At 40.2% G+C, this 17,527-nt stretch overlaps 1 protein-coding gene across 1 annotated transcript; it reads right to left on the bottom strand.

The window, feature by feature from the left end:
- Positions 1–3,442: 3,442 nt before the first annotated feature.
- Ccdc181 (coiled-coil domain containing 181) lies at positions 3,443–16,276 on the bottom strand. The gene is made up of 6 exons (XM_031387691.1): positions 16,114–16,276; positions 13,899–14,039; positions 11,615–12,565; positions 9,913–10,059; positions 5,299–5,453; positions 3,443–3,781 (listed from the first exon to the last, which is right to left on the bottom strand). The coding sequence occupies exons 2-6, from the start codon at positions 14,013–14,015 to the stop codon at positions 3,619–3,621; spliced, it is 1,533 nt and encodes a 510-aa protein (XP_031243551.1). The 5' UTR covers positions 14,016–14,039; positions 16,114–16,276; the 3' UTR covers positions 3,443–3,618.
- Between the last annotated feature and the right edge of the window lie 1,251 nt (positions 16,277–17,527).

Raw genomic sequence — 17,527 nt, 5'->3', positions numbered from 1 at the left:
AGATGCTCATTTATTTGCCTTTAAATATTCACAAAAATCTGTCATCAAAAAAAAGTACCAAATTTTACAAATTAGTTGGAACAGTGCCTATCAGAGAAATCTTCAAAAGGCAGATCTGGTGAAATCAAAGTATGCGTCAGTGTCCAAACCTACTATTTTCGTCAGACTCATCTGACCATTTTCATGTAGGTAGGATGACTGTTAACAAATAGAGTGTCTATGAACAAAAAAGCAGGATGACAACCGTAGGCAAGCCTGAAGAGACCTGGAACTACTGTGATTACCAGTGGGTGTGGGAAACAGCTTTCACTGAATAGAGCACGGAAGTTCAAAACCATTCTTGCCTGACCCATCATTCTAGGGTTATAGCCAAGAGAACTTAGGCACCGTCAGAGTTGCTTGTATACCAGTTTTTGAAGCAGTATCATTCATGGTTGCTAAAAGTTAAATATAATCTTTTCTTTTTTTCCCCCGAGACAAGGTTTCTCTGTGTAGCCCTGGCTGTCCTGGAACTCACTCTGTAGACCAGGTCAGCCTCTACTCAGAAATCCGCCTGCCTCTGCCTCCCAAGTGCTGGGATTAAAGGCGTGCGCCACCACCGCCCAGCTAAATATAACCTTAATAGGAATCACTGGTTAAGTAAATAAAATCTATGTGACAAGGAATACATTCAACCTCTAAAGCGCACACTTGATGCATGCTATTTACATGAATATTACATGAACTAGGTTAGATACAGATTGTACAAATACTGGTGCCAGGATCTGGAGAAGGACAGGAAGGGGTGTTTAAAAAACTTAAGAATACTCATATTTTTTTCAATAATGAGTGGGAAATATTACAAAGTGACTCCAATTGGATGCCTATTTGTCTTTTTTTTTTAAACATTCTTTTTTAAGATTTATTTATTTTATGTATATGAGTATACCATTGCTCTCTTCAGACCCACCAGAAGCGGGTATCTGATCCCATTACAGATGGTTGTGAGCCATCATGTGGTTGCTGGGAATTGAACTCAGGACCTCTGGAAGAGCAGTCAGTGCTCTTAATCGCTGAGCCATCTTTTCCAGCCTGCCTATTTGTCTTTCTGATCAGAAATAAAAGAGAGTCCATGTGCTTCTGCTAGGATCAATGTGTCAATGTCATTCTTGTAGCTCTTAACTGCAAGTTCAGCTTGAATTGTGGCATTTGGGGGGACCATTTAACTTAATTGCTAGTTCAGAATGTCTTTGTAGGAATAGGGTTGGCACCAATACAGTATGGAAGGCTAGGAGATGTGAGTTCCACTTACTGTGTTCCTATGGAAACCTTGAATATTTGTTTTATACAGGTTTCTATTCACTTCTCAGATATCACACTAACAAGTGCCCCTCAGCTGCTGAGCAAAAATAAAAGGTGGAAGGTGGAGGGTGTAGTGAAGGGAGTTCAGGATGCAATAGAGGGATTAGAGAGGGTAGGGTGGCAAGTATGGGGAGGGGGGAGGCAACAGGGGTTTGTTCTTGTTTTTGTTTGTTTGTTTGTTTGTTGGAGGGGAAACTGGGAAAGGAGAAATCATGATAATCATGTAAATAAAGAAAATATCTAATAAAAAAAAAAAAGGTAGGTGTGATCAGAGACACTATATATGTCTGGACTTCTCAGTGGATAAGTAACCCAAAAAATGCAATAAAATGTAATGGGGGGATCGTGACTGAAACTGTAAAGTGGTGTGCATTGAGGGGAATACTGACAAACTGTCTCTGTACACTGCATTCCAGTCTGAGGTGTATATCCAAGAGAAAACATATTTAAATATTTGTACAAATACAGATGTTCACGGCATCTACTCACCCTGCCCAAACGACAAAAATGGCCCAGGTGATGAGCATATACACAAAGCCCCACCCAAGTGTTACATATTTTCTTCCATAAAAAGGAATTGAATACTGACACGTGCTATGTTGTGGATGAGCTTCCAAAGCACTATGCTAAGTGGAAGAAGCCACATATGAAAAGTCATGTTTTCAAGTCTCTGGAATGTCTAGAAGAAGCAAATCCACAGACATGGTGTCTACTCAGGCAGCGTCGGGGCCAGAGGCATTGGAAGTGGCCAGTTCCAGGAGCAATGGAAGAATTTTGGAACCACAAAGAGTTGGGGGCTGTGTAGTGTATGAATAAGCTAACTGCTGCTGGACTGTAGGTGTAGAAGAATTAAGTTTTATATTCTGAAGTCACCTCAGCAGAATTAGAGGAGAAAGTTTGGAGCCACTATGTATATTTTTTGTATTTTTCCAGCTATCTTACATTACATCTATACTATCACCCACTTATTAGTATTTTTAGCATCTAGAAATAATTGCTTTACTGTCCATTCTAAAACCCCTGCTTCCTCTTCTCCCAAACCCAACACTAAGATTTTCCCCATTTCCTTAAAAGTTAAAACACTCCAGATGAGGACATGTGGGACTTGGAAATTTTTTTCATAAATATCTTCACTTATGAGTAAAGAATTTGGATATCACCCACTTTCTGCATTCAGTTTTGCTTCTAAATCATATAACAATCCTAAATTGAGTATTTCACAATGTGCACTTGGATGTCATAACCAACTGTAATATAAGAACACTTGAGTGCTACAAAAGGTAAGATAGTCACAGAGCATAGTTGTCCACACCTGCAACCCTGCCTGGCACTTGAGGCAGAGGCAGGATTCTTAAGTTCAAGGCCAACCTAGGCTACATAGAAAGACTCCCATATCACAAAAACTAACAAACACAAGACTAAACTATTCTCTGCCTTTTCCAATTCTTGTAAAATACACAGAGTTTATGTGAATGAACTCACATTTATATAATACTATAGACATATAAATATTTAGGCATATGAAGGTCATAGGATTGTATTACATAAAACATTTACAATGATAATTTTAAAACAAATCTAAAACTATCAGGGACTTTTATGCACAAAATTGAATTAAGTGTAGAAAAGCTATATTACCTCTGCATGGTACTGATGGGTGATATGTGTTCTACACTCTTTAGGTCATCACCATTAAAATTCAACTTTGACAAGTAAAATTTTGGATAAAGCCTTGATAGAGACTTAAGTCATCCTTCAAACCTTATGAGACGTTCTTCTGAACTTTGTGGTGGGGATGAGGGGGATGCATGCCATTGCGCATTGCGGAGGTCAGAGGACAGCTTGGGGGAGCTTGTTCTCTTTCTACCATGTGGAGCCCAGGGATTGAACTTAGGTCATCAGACTTGGTGGCAAGTGCCTTTATCCACTGACATCTATCTCACTGTCCCTCTGTTGAAATATTTTAAATGATCATGGGAACTATAAAAAGAAATGTATGCTTTTCTTGTGGCTTTCTGGGTATAAGTGTTAAAGTAATTCAGAGGTAGAACACAGTTTCCTCGATCAGTCTGTGGCACTGACTACAAGATGACACCACACATTCAACACTGTGAGAGACATTTATTTTGTGTTTGTGCGAAAACAACATAAATTCAGCATCGCCAAAAGGCAAGTCGCACTCCCACAACCTGGAGTGCTATCAAGACAAGGGGCCCATGGGAAACAACACGAAATTCTGGTGACAGCAGCTTCAAATGAAGTCTTTTGTAGATGGCTTCAGTTGTAGTGGTCGGTGAAGCGGAAAGCCTTGGCTTCGGGCACGCTGTACAGGCTGCTCTGGAGTTGTTTAGAGCGACGGGCTTCGAGGCGCAGCTGCCGTGCTCTCTCTTTGACAGCCTGCTGCTCAGCTATTTTCTCTATCTGTTTCCTTCTGAGCCATCTGTAGGAAGAGCATGATCAGACTGGCGAGTATCATAGACTAAGCTCATCTACAAGCATAGAAAACTAACATTTCTGCAGTGAAACAGGGTCAAAACACAATTGGTAGAGAATCAACTAAACATGTGCATGCTTATTCCCCAGGCTCATTCTAGAGTGCAGCTTACACCTGGATCAAATGCTTGAAATTATGTTTGTCTTGTGGTAAAACTGACAACTTGCTTTGCTTGGTAGTAATCTAACTTACATGAGTTACAAGTCCTAGCCCTTTTCCAAAATAATCATTTCCTAAGCAAATAACTATTTGCTATATTCCAAATAATTTTTCCTTGAAATTAGCATGTAAAACATTAGTTCAGTTAAAAACACTAGGAAGATGCAAACCTGCTGCCTCACGCATCTTAGCAGGGAAACTCCAGAGCCTGTGCTTCTGGGTGGATAAAACAGACCTTCCTTAAAATGCAAAAGGAGCCTCAGCATGAAAGGGGTAGAGGAAAGCTAAGCATCAAAAGGAAACTAAGGGCTGGCAAGATGGCGCAGCGGGTAAGAGCACTGACTGTTCTTCTGAAGGTCCTGAGTTCAAATCCCAGCACCCACATGGTGACTCACAACCATCTGTAATGAGATCTGACACCCTCTTCTGGTATGCCTAAAGATAGCCACAGTGTACTTACATATAATAATAAATAAATCTAAAGGAAAATGACAGAAGAGTCCTTGTTTTTTAAAATAACACAAGAACCAACTTTACACACATCTATCTGGTATAGAAGTATATATGGGATATAAATATATATATATGCATACATATAGTTTTCCAGAAATAAACCCAAACAACTATTAGAATAATAAGAAAATTATACTTTGGGGGTCCTGAGTTGCATTTACTTTAAGCAAATTAATTACCTGTTATAAAATGTTAGGAACAATATGATCACAATATATATTTTTATTGTTTATATATTTGCAAAGAAGTATTTAAAAGACAGGCATTCGCCAGGCGGTGGTGGCGCCCACCTTTAATCCCAGTATTTGGGAGGCAGAGGCAGGCAGATTTCTGAGTTCGAGGCCAGTCTGGTCTACAGAGTGAGTTCCAGGACAGCCAGGGCTATACAGAGAAACCCTGTCTTGAAAAAAAAAAAAAAAAAGACAGGCATTCTAGTGCTAATAGTCATGATTAGATGTTTGGATGATGAAGATATAAATTTGCACTTTTATAATAAAAGGGTTGACATACCAATAGGAAAAGAAGAATGAGGGAGGGAGAGAAGGAGAGAGAGAGGGAATGAGAGGGGGAGAGAGGGAAAGAGGGAGAGATGGAGGGAAGGAGAGAGGAAGAAAGGGAGAGAAGGAGAGAGAGGGAGAGGGAGGAAAGGAGGAAGTTCACTCAAGTGGAGTCGACCTTTAGTCTCCAAGTTTCTTGAAGGCTAAAGCTCTGAAGTGGGGTGTATGCTCAGGACCAGTGAGGTAACAGACACCAACGGGGCTGGGGCTGGGGCTAGCCCCACTTTAACCTACTGTCGAAAGGCCCTCTCGCGGCCCTCTGTTCCTCTCAGGAAGAACAAACACTCCTCTTGCTTTCTGAGTTCCTCTGTCTTCCTTTCTTTCATCTGCTCCTCATGCTTTTTCTTAAGCCATAATCGAAAAGCTTGTTGTGGGTCTCTGTTCACTTGCTGAGTAGAAAGAAAGGGAAAGAGATTTGCTTAATTAAGGGGAACTGAGGCTGCTTCTGGAACCTTGGCAGGAACCAAGTGGCCAGCCAGTGTTTTCACACCAGCTGCACGGCCTGCATTCCCCAGCATCCACCAACACTGAGTATGCTTTCAGCCTACTGAGGAAGATGACGGTGGTTAGCTGGCAAGCTCAGTGTCCTGAGATCTACCTCCAGAGCCACCCCAGTACAAACCAATTAATGGGGAAAGTAACCACGGTGGTTTTCAAAGTTGACCTCTTTGACAAATCAAATCTATCTTCCCGGAAGATACAAGCATAGAAAACAAAGAGTGGGATGAGTTGAGGACTTTAGAGTGGTTCCTTAAAGTTCCATGGAGTATAGTTTACAAATAAGTAGTTCACTGTATTATCTATCTTTTCCTTAAGTTCTACGTTTTTCAGTTAACAGTATCCATCAGAAGATACTCAACTGCTAGGTACTGGGACTGGAGAGATGACTCAGGAGTTGAGAGCACAGCCACTCTTTGTGAGGACCCACACTTGGCTCCCAGCACCCACATGGCAGCTTACAACCATCTGCATCTCCAGTTCCAGTGGCATCCACTGCCCTCTACCGGTCTCTACCAGTCTCCACAGGCACTACACACATGTCGTGCACAGACATACGTGCAGACAAAACACCCATACACATCAAAATAAATATTTTTTAAAAAATGAAACTATGATTTTTGCTGGGTGTCCATATACATGATTTTGCATACCTTTTTATATAGCATTCATCACTTCATAACATTTTATTTCCTATTTTGGAAGTTCTTAGGATTTCTTTTTTATTTGTGTGTGTGTGTGTGTGTGTGTGTGTGTGTGTGTGTGTGTGTGAAGCAAGAAAGGCACTAGCTTCTCTAGAGCTTTAGTTACAGGCAGTGTGAGCCACCTGACACGGGTTCTGGGAACCCCACTCGGTCCTCTGCAGCCCTGTGTACTGTTGAGCCATCTCTCCACCCTCTATAAATTGTTTCTAAGACAGAGTGTCCTTATTTGGATTGAAACTGTGTTCCTGTGCACAAGACAGCATATGTCACCTGATAAGCAACAGATAAACTGTTGTATTGGATACATGACAACTTTAATCAATATTTCTTTGGTTTTAGAGTTTGTATCCTTTTTTATATGCTATGATCATCTGTAGGATCAACTTACTATTCATATCCTTTCCTGATTTTTTTTTCAACTGGGATACTGAAAGTTTTGCTTTAACAAAATAAATCCTGAAAATATCAATAATATTTGTAATAATTTTGAAAGTCCTAGTTAGGTTTTCATGGAATTTTTATTAAAATAATTCTTAGGAATTCCTTTTTATTGTTTTCAACTCTGTGTACTTGTGAAGATCTGTGTGGGGTGTGTGCATGTAAGTGAAGTGCCTGTACATATCCAGATCTGTGTGGAGTGTATGCTATAAGTGAAGTGCCTGTACACATACAGATCTTGGAGGGGGGGTGCTATAAGTGTAGTGCCTGTACACATCCGAAGCATCAGACAACCTTGTAAGCAATTGTAAGGCACATGTCGGTGCTGGGAACTGAACCTAGGCTTTCTAAAGAGCACCTGGTAGTTCTTAGCTACTGAGTTCCCTCTTCAGTCCTGATAAAAATAAACTTTGAGTGGCCACAATGGCCAGGGAAGCAGGAGGCCTAACTGCAGATCTTCACCTCTCCATCAGTAAATCCAAATCCAATCCCCCAGTCTCATCCCCAGGTTTGTAGCAGACCAGCTGCTGATGCTTCCCCTTCTCCTTTGCCCCATTTCCAGAGGATCACACAGGATCTTCTCCTACAGCAGCCTCCATCACCACCACCTTTGTCTCAGCCACTGCCTCCCATAGGCATTCCCTGGGAACCCATCAGCCATGCAGGCCAGGGAAGCAATAGGCTGTCTTTCAGATCTTCACTCTCCCTCCTTTCCTCATCTCTAGCTCTGTAACAGACCAACTGTGGTTCCTCTCCCTCTTTGGCCTTCCTGTATACTAGGCACACATGTGGTACACCTACATCCCTGCAGACACACATACACATAAGATTAAAGAATGCAGACCAGCAGAGTTCACTGGAAAAGGGAAATGAGAAGGGACAAAGTTCTTAGATCTGTGCCAGCGAACACTGGCATCCCTTTTAACAAACCAGGGAGCTCTTTAAACCTCAGTTCAGGAATCTGATGAAGGCTCACCACACTTATGGATTAGCCCAGTCTAGGCTCTCCCTCCCCACTCTCCACTTCCACAGAGAGTTCCAAGTCCTGATCATGGCTTGGTGTCTCTAGGTCAGTTCTTATCCAGAAGCCCCCTGAGACCTAGCCCTTTAAAATCAGACACACGGCCAGGCAGAGGTGGCGCACGCCTTTAATCCCAGCACTTGGGAGGCAGAGGCAGGCATATTTCTGAGCTCAAGGCCAGCCTGGACTACAGAGTGAGTTCCAGGACAGCCAAGATGACACACAGAAACCCTGTCTCAAAAAACAAAACCAAAAAAATATATATACACACATATATATGCATATATAATATGCATATGTAATATATGTATATAATATATATACATATATAAATGTATATATAAAAATGTATATATGTATATAAATGTGTATATATATATATATATATATATATATAATATATATATAAAATCAGACACACAAGACTCAGGGAAACCCTAGGGATGAGGTACTCCCTGTCAGCAACTGGAGCCAAAGACCAAATTCTACAGCAAAAGACCCACTGAGCATTCCTACTCTTCCGGGATCTACACTGGATTTTAGGGGAGCTCTGGGTCAAGAACTAAGGACAGAAACCAGTATTTATATCTTTCTTATTATATCACAAACAAAACCTATCTTCACATACAAGCAAGGATATTACTGATCTGAAGACAAACTGAGAAGATAAATCACACACAGCATTACTAATCTGTGGCAAATATGTCATTACTACTGTTGTAGGAACTAGAAGTTGTTTTAAACTTGGGAGAATGATTGGACATGACAAACAGTTTACTCTGAACACTCAAAAGTCTTAAATTCTACTCTTAAAAAACCATTTCTACAGAGTCTTGATGTTCCTCACTGTAATGTAGAGCTTTATTGCAGCACCAGTATGGCACAGTATTAAAACCTATCTAATCCTACATGAAGAACAGACTAATTAATGAGGGGTAGAAGTTAGATAGTTAAGAGTATTATCTAACAACAAAGGCCTAGAAAGAGTCCATGATAAAGGGAAAGCAACAAATTGAATTTCTAAAACATATATGTGGAAGTTAAATTAAATAAAATGATATACAGAATGATTTCATTTGTCTGTGTGTATGCATGTATATCTGTGTGTGCATGTATGCCCAAGGCCTGGTATCTGATTCCCTGAAGCTACAGTTACAGGAGATTGTGAGCCACCCAGTGTGGGTGGTGGAACCAAACTTGTTCTGAAAGAGCAGCCAGGACTCTTAAAAACTGAGTCACCTCTCCAGTCCCTGTATCTCAATTTAAAAAATTTGGTGGCACTGGAGAGATGATGCAGTGCTTAAGGCCTGTGGCTGCTCTCCCAGCAGACCAGGTTGAATTCCCAGAACCCATACTGCAGCTCACAGCTGTAATCCATCTCCAGGAGATCTGATGTCCTCTTCCGACCCCTCAGGTAGCAGGCACACACATGGTGCACAACATACTTGGAGGCAAAACACTCATACTCATAAATAAAATCAATAAATATTTGACATTTTAAATTTAAGAACTTTTACTTATGATTTCTATCTACTCTAAAGTGGCTGCAGTATGTTGGTTTGTAAAGAGAAATTGTGTATGTTTTTCTACTTTGAATATTAAGATTAAAACACCTTGAAAATATGAACTAATAATTTTTATTTTCTGTGCTAGTAAAGTTTGACTATAACTGGAATCATTTGATTTTGGTCAGTTTGAGAGCAAAGTAGAGTTGTACACATGGTACCCTCTGCAGGGATGAGTTGGGTCATGTTTTCCTTCTGTAAAGAAAATGAGCCTGCCAGGCAGTGGTGGCACACACCTTTAATCCCAGCACTTGAGAGGCAGGCAGATTTCTGAGTTTGAGGCTAGCCTGGTACAGAGTGAGTTCCAGGACAGCCAGGAATATACAGAGAAACCCTGTCTCAAAAAACAACAACAACAAAAAAAACAAAAAAACAAAAAAAAAAGAAAGAAAGAAAAATGAGCCTCCAGGGGTTAAGAGCACTGACTGCTCTTCCAGAGGTACTGAGTTTAATATCCAGCAACCACATGGTGGCTCACAACCATCTGTAATGGGATCTGTGTGTCTGAAGAAATCGACAGTGTACTCACACACAAAAATAAATAGGTCTTAAAAAAAAAAAAAAAAAAAAAGATGAGCCTTTTTGTGTGCCGAGCTTGTTTCTTACAGTGCAGTTCACTCACTCGGCTGCTCATGTCTTCGATCTGCTTTGCTCGCTGAACTCTCCGCATTTCTATGACCTGCTCTCTTTTCTTCTGCAGCCATGCTTTAAATACCATCTCGTTCTCCTTTTTCTTCTCATTCTCCTCCTCTAGTTTGCGCTGTTCTTCCTAGTTGAGAGAGAAAGGGTGGGAAACTCATCAGAGCTGAATGTGAGTCAGGAAGGCACATTTTGACTTCTGAAGTTAGGATTCCCTGCCTCAAAATTTTCCAAATGAAAACTGCTCCTCTTTCAAATACAGGGGACCCTCTAATTAACTTAAGAGGAAAAATGGAGTTCTTTAGAGCAGTTAAGCCAGAGAAGTGTATAGTTACATGGTGTTCATTGCACGCCTTTGGGAGCCATGTGTATCTTCTGTCTACTCTTAGGTTACTCTCGGTACCAATTAATTAAATGACAGCAATGCAAACAGCAACACTTTCATTGCTATACATTGCTTGAGCATGTTTCCATTGTTAAATTCGTTGTGATGATGGTACTGCACTTATAAAGGAAAATACTTCACTCACTTAGAAATGTGTGGGAAATACTTGTGGAAGACACAGAAGGTGGCCCATGCCTTGTTTTAAAAGAACATTAACTAGTGCTGGGAATGCAGCTCAGCAAGCTGATGGGATACTCACTTAGGAACCTGGGTTCTTGCCTCAGAATAGCACAATACTAAGACTAAAGCAGTAACTGAATAAATAAAATATTTTAGCTTAAAAACTAAAAAAGAAATGGAGTAAAGAGACCAAAATTTGTGTCTGCTGCTGATGATAGAAGAGTTAGCTGTAATTTTATAGGAGTTTTGGAATTTCTTATTAAAATGTTTTTTCAGGTTATTTATGCTTATAAACCAGCATTTTTGCTATCAGAAGCACTTAGTGACTTGGCTATTTTTTTAAAAAAAAATGAAATTGTATCTTAATTATTCAGCAACTGTTATAAAAAAAAAGTTATCTAAACTTGAAGGAAGTTGCTTATATCCATTCTGCAGAACTCTGAGGCAGTCACTGGTAGTCAAAGAATGGAGCATAGTAGGACAGCAGGAAGCTACACGCTAGCTGTGAGCCAGACTCTCTGTGATCATACTGCATCAGCTTGGGCAAGGCATTTGACCTCTTCGTCAGCGCTCTCATCATTTGAGATTTCAGAAGGATTTAGAGAATGTCAGCATGGATATGAGGCTCCACTCCCCTATCCTCAGTAGAGGTAATGGAACCAAGAGCTTTGGGCATGCTAAGCACCGCTCCACCACCACGGAGCTGCATCCTCAACAAGCTCCGCCCTCAATCCATAACAGAAGATCTATGAGGTACACACAACTCCAGCAATGGTGACACAAGCTGACCTGTTGCCTACATCATGCCTTTACTCTGTCTCATAAGATTTGAGTCTCGTCTATCTCATAGCACTTGTTTTCAAGTCTCACATTTAAGGTGACAGTGTCATGTCTGAGATCAGTCTGGGTCTAACACGAAGGTTCTACTATCTTTTGTGATGTCTACAAGAAAGGATCGAGGTAATGGCAGTGCCCCATCCCTCAACATTTACCCCTGCGATTTAACAACATGAAAGTCAGTAAGAGGCAACAACTGGTATTTTGAACCATCCTGTCTCGTGACATTGATCACACAGGAAATGCACTCTTCTTCCCATGCATGGCCCACCAGCCTTCTTACCTCCCTCTTAAGCCTCTCACGCTTTCGTTCCAGCTGTTTTTGGAGTTCCTTCTGTCGTGGTGAAAGACAGTATGTTGAGGTCACTGGAGAGACACCTGCCGACTGTATCCTGTGGTGATTGGATCTCCTGGTTTTTTTATTTAGATCTGGGTTGGCAGCAGAGCTTGGACGATTCTTGGAGTTGGGTAGTAGCTGAGGGACTTGAGCCAATGGCTCTCCTGCTGGAGAGAGAGTCATGATATGAACCTTTGCTTCACACTCTTCTTTCTTGATACCACCGACAGACAGGTTGGGAGACCTGAGCAGCAACTGTGAGGATTCATGGTCTGCACTATTAGCACTGCTAATGGGGGGCAGAAAGCCCTGACTCTCAATGTCCTGTAGGTTCATAAGTTCAAACTTTCCATCTCTCTCTACCAGTATCTTCCTATCGTTTTCTTCACAGCTGCCATCAGTTACTGACATGAGCACACTCTCTTGTCCTAAATCACCAGAAATACATAACTGTGACAGTTTCCCAGACACGTTGGTCTCGTTTTCTAAAAGAGCTTTACAAGTATTGCTGTCTTCTAATGGTGGGACTTCCAGATCAACCAGTTTGTCTTTGAACTTCAGTTTCCGCTCCCTCTTATCATTCACAGGCTCTTGAGTTTGTAGGAGCTTGTTAGCTTCTATAATTTTCTCCATAATGTATCTCCTTACTTCCTCATCCTCTTCATCCTCCAGGTCTTTCTGGTTTTCTGGTTTGGAATCCTGGAAGGAGTTCTCACTGTCTGAGTCTGATACAGGATCCAATGGCTGAATACTTGGGACAGAAATGAAATCATTTCTTCTGGGCAGGGCCTCATCCTTTGGAAGTTTATCTGGATCAGAGAGCTCTTGGCCAAGTTCTGTTTCTGTTTCCTTCTCTTTTAATTTCTGGTCAAGATTGTCTTCCTTCTTGCAAGCCATCTTTAAAAGAAACAGAAACAAACAAAACAAAACAAAAACAAACACCAAAGTTTACTCTCCAGTCCAATTGAAAGTCTAGTCATTTACTTGGGGACAAGTAGAATAGATTGCTTTTTGTGTTCATGGGGTTTATTTTATACCCAGGGGAATTTACATGCTTCTGGCTTATTTCCTCATAACATTATAGCCCATATTTCTGAGCACCTCTGAGAAATACAGGGCAAACAATGAGTCCTCATTCATAGTCACTCTGACTCCACAGCCCTGCTCCTCCACAGCCCTGCTCCTCCACAGCCCTGCTCCATAGCTAGAGCTATTCAGCTTCGAGACCTTGGGAAATCTCGGCTCCACTCATGCTAGGTACTTCCCAGACACATGAAACTCCTCTTATGACACCTATGAAGAGCTTCACTGTTGTCATTTTTTTCCAAATATTCTACTACATTTTTTTCTCCACCACATAACAAATCAAGATGGACTTAAGTTTGTAAAACCTGCTGCCTTCATTTCCTCAAATTCTTTCTGTTCAACCCCCTAGAATGTAAAATAACAATTCTTTTTTCTTTTTTCTTTTTTTTTTTTTTTTTTTTTTTTTTTTTTTTTTTTTTTTTTTTTTTTTTTTTTTTTTGGTTTTTGGTTTTTCAAGACAGGGGTTTCTCTGTATAGCCCTGGTTGTCCTGGAACTCACTCTGTAGACCAGGCTGGCCTCAAACTCAGAAATCTGCCTGCCTCTGCCTCCCAAGTGCTGGGATTAAAGGTGTGCGCCACCACCGCCCAGCCTAAAGTAACAATTCTTACTGCTTTCCTTCTAAAGTTACCTCAGTCGACATCCCTGGCATATTTCTTGTTACTCCTCACATATTCACACTAATATCTGCACAAACAAATTATATATGAATTTATGCACTGTGCGCACACACATGCATGTGTGCATGTGTATATGTGCGTGTGTGTATGTGTGATTTTTTTTTAAGTTTTTAACTTAGATGTACTAATTCATGTTACTTACTGAGATTAAAATTTCATTATCGTTTGAGCTTTGTTAAATGCATTTTAATTCCAATCCTGTCATTCACCCAAACATTAAGACATAGTGTTTAAACCATCTGATGTCCAAGACAAGGATAATGGCATTTGTTCAATACATGTAAGAAAATGCTGTGAAGTTTAGATGAGATAGCAGGGGTGAAAACCTTCACAGCTGTGAAACGCTTTCCTGATGTTCTAAGTGCCAAGCATTCTATTGTCGTCATTGCCATGCATGCTACTGATGTCACTGCCTTGCGTGCTGCTGCCGTGATCTCCATCCATGCTATTGGTGCTGTATACGTACCTCTATCATGCTGCCATCACTTTTTTCTTTATCATTGATCAACCACTCCAAGTCCTTTTCGAAGTCATCTTCATATTCTCCGCTCTCTTTTGAATCAATATCTTTATCTTCATCCATTTTTCCACTTACCAATGAATAATGCTATAAGATTTTAAAAGATAAAGGTGTGCAGTTAAGCCGGTTGAGAGGTGCAGGGAGATCTACATGACAAAAGCTAATTACCACATCGAAGCATGGAAAAGGAAGTGTTCTGAGTAGGCTTGTTTGCACATACCTGCCAGTGGCAACATATTTCCATAGCAGACTGCCTAACCCATAACAGCCCTTCTACCTAGCCCCGGCCCCAACCCTCCCAACCCTAATCAATGAGATCTCTAAGTTAGTAAGAAGATAGAGCTTGGAATAGGATTTTCTCCATCCCCTGCCAATTACTAAATCTCTTCTTCAACAGACGATGCAGTCTACAGCCTGTTCTTAGTGTTAGTTTTTAGCTATTTGGATAGATTAGGAGTCGGTTAACTGGATAGTGATCATTACTAAACTATTCACTGTATTCTTTCCAGATATTCTTTGAAGCTAAAAATATAAATACAGGCTTTCTTGTAAATGTGAACACAGGGCTTCAACAACGTCTCAATTAGAAGTTATTTCGAGGTGACCTGGATAAACCAGCATCTTACCTTCAAGACATACTAGATTAAGTAATCTAAACTTATGCTGTCTGCCTACCTGTGAAAATGATCACACAATGAATGGCACAGAATAAAATGGAAGTTGCTATAAAACAAAAGGCATAAAGAAACCACACTAGTTTTCACACTCATTCTACCTCGGTCTCGTTTCACAAAAAGGAGACTGAAATTAAGATGTTTAACTTGTCGCTAGAAGACTTTTCTTAGCACTAACTCCTCAGTGTTTTCTCAGAGTCTTATATCAAACATAGTACTGAGCTCATAAGTGTGAAACAGTTCATGCTTCTGAGCTCATAAATGAAGACTCTAGTAGATATGTGTTATTGCTTATAAAAAAATGTCAATTCTATGAAAGCTAAAATGCTAAATTCAAAACCAGAACCAATAACAAATAAAGATATATCAGATATATTTAGGAGCTAATAAAAATCACACAAATATAAACTTGAAAAGGGCATAGGCAAAGTAAATGAAAAAATAAATGTAGTGTAATTGAATTTCTATAACCCCAAAAGAAACACCCCCACTGGTTCTAGTGTAAACAAACGACATAAACATGAACTCTTGTTGCCAAGTCCCTTAAGCCTTTCAAATGAGTCACAGGATATTCAAGCCTTCGGCTTTCTAATCATCATCACCAGGGCACTGTCCACATGATACATGTGTCAACATACTAGAATGAAATGGTATCTTCCACGAACCAAATTTCTTAACATTTCCTATTTTGTTACTGTGATTTTTTTCACACATTTAAAAATGTAAAGTTTATCATCAATAAAAAATATCTTCATAAGTGGTTTTGGTCAGATCAGTAGTAAACTGCAATGGCAGAAATTAGTTCCTTCCTCTTAAATATGTGAAAAATCCTGAGTGTCTGAAGACCTTCCAGTGTGGCTCCGAACCTCGTGCATAGATGCACATTATATTGGTAACTTTCTCACAAGATTAAAAATATTTAAAATACTTTACGTGATACTTCTATTCCACCGTTACCATATATAACCTTTTAAACAATATTTGTTAAAATACCAAGAATGAAAAGAATAAACTGTAAAGAAAAAAGCCTTTCCAATATAAAACAAGCATTTAGCAAAAACAAAACAAAACAAACAAACAAACAAAAAACAAAAAAACAAAAAAACCTTAAGCTCTGACAGGAATATTTAGGTAAAAGTTTGGATTCCTACTGAGCATCTTAAGCGCCAACTGAATGGATAGCATTCTATGTGTAGAAGCTCACATTTCAGGAGTGATTTTTTTTTCTACCTTTCACATTCTTAAACTTTGAGAAGGGAAATGATAAGGAGGACAAAAACTCGTAGCGTCTAAGCCGTCCTCTGCAGGGCTCTCCTGGTGCATGGTGAAGTGAGGCTGTGCAGGGCTGGGGAGTTCCTGGGGCTTATCCCTGGAGGATGGCTCGCTTCACCCACCTCCCTCCCATCTCGTCCAGACATTTATCCTCTCCCTGCTCCTGCCACCTGTCTGCATGTCCTTCCCTCCTCTCCCGCTAAATCCCCTCCTGCCTGTGGAAGATGCAGCGACTGGGGTCACAGAGATGGCCGCAGGAGCTCTCCTCTCCTTTTCTAAGCTCTGACAACGAGGCAACGGTGACACCCCGGGGCCTGCTCCTGAAGCAGCCAGCACCCGGCTGCCATGGCAACGGCGCGTCTCTGCAGCCTTCCGGGTTTCCCACCACGGAGTTAGGAGCGCGCAGGCGCAGAACGGATCCCCGCAAACACCTGCGCCTTACATCCGGCCAGCGTTTCCAAGACCCGGAAACCACACAGGGAGAAGGACTGCTGCCTTGGGTGTGGATTGTGTAAACCTCTAGCCAGATTTTTAATTTGTTGCCAAAACTTAAAATAAAAGTGCATTTCTGTATTCATTTCCCTCAAGTGTATATTAAAAGATAGCAAATTGTTACTTGCTGTTTCGATCCTCAGCTTAAAGAAATTTATAGTCAAATTTTTATTTACAGGAAGGAGTTAGGAAAGAAAATAGAACTTTAGTTCCAGCATTCAAACCTATCAAGAGAGGCAACTACAGTTTTCCCATAACTTCCCTAAATACCTTTATGGATAAAAGGAAAATAAGATAACATTCAGATTGTGGTGATAATAGGCCAGCCATGAAGGAGCTCACAGAGTGTAAGTAAAAGGGTGGGTAAGCAATATAACATAGGAACAAATTCATCTAAAAAAAGGATGGATCGAGGAGAGATTAATATATATTATATATTATTAACAATATATCATTGCTATATTAATATATTATTAACATAATTAATGTTATTATCAATGTGCTATTTATTATATTATTGATATCATTAATTATTAATTATGGCTATATTATGTTATTAATACATTATTTGTATATATTAGTAGTATATAACATATTAATCTCGAATATATATATATATATGCAAAGATTTTACTCCAGAGCTTACTTTTGGAAAATAGTATAAATTATGGGAGACAGGCTGGGCATTTATACATGAAGATGATAGCCTGTGGGAAGACAGAGGCATCAGCTTGGTTTGTTGACTCAAAATGTACCAGATAGGGTGCAGCCTAAATCAAAACCTTATGCCTCACTGCCTGTTAGCAATTACGAGCATGACTCGGAAACTAGCACTGTGATCTAGGGATAAACATTGTCATTTCTCGTTTCCTTGAAAAAATATTCATGGCATTCATTCCTATGGTACTGTGAGTTCCCTTTCAAGTGGAGACTGGGTTTTAGACATTTACAAGCCTCCAGTCGTATAGCCATTTAAATGTTTGATGGATAGTTACTGAGTTCCCAGAACTAATAGATCTTTAAAATGAACTAACTAATGTTTACAAGCTTTGTAAGGATAAGGAAGGTGTACTGGCTAGTTTTGTGTGTCAACTTGACACAGGCTGGAGTTATCGCAGAAGGGAGCTTCAGTTGGGG

This window comes from Mastomys coucha, unplaced genomic scaffold (assembly GCF_008632895.1).
Source record: "Mastomys coucha isolate ucsf_1 unplaced genomic scaffold, UCSF_Mcou_1 pScaffold1, whole genome shotgun sequence".
Classification (NCBI taxonomy): domain Eukaryota; kingdom Metazoa; phylum Chordata; class Mammalia; order Rodentia; family Muridae; genus Mastomys; species Mastomys coucha.
Note: the sequence above shows the minus strand (reverse complement) of the source record. Positions and strands in the feature narration are given on the sequence as shown.

Excerpts from the sequence above, each read along its gene's own strand:
- Ccdc181 (XM_031387691.1), bottom strand. The coding sequence starts at position 14,015 with ATGGATGAAGATAAAGATATTGATTCAAAAGAGAGCGGAGAATATGAA. Across the intron at positions 12,566-13,898 it reads GTGATGGCAGCATGATAGAG|ATGGCTTGCAAGAAGGAAGA; the intron begins GTACGTATACAG and ends TTTCTTTTAAAG. Across the intron at positions 5,454-9,912 it reads TCGAAGACATGAGCAGCCGA|CAAGTGAACAGAGACCCACA; the intron begins GTGAGTGAACTG and ends CTTTCTACTCAG.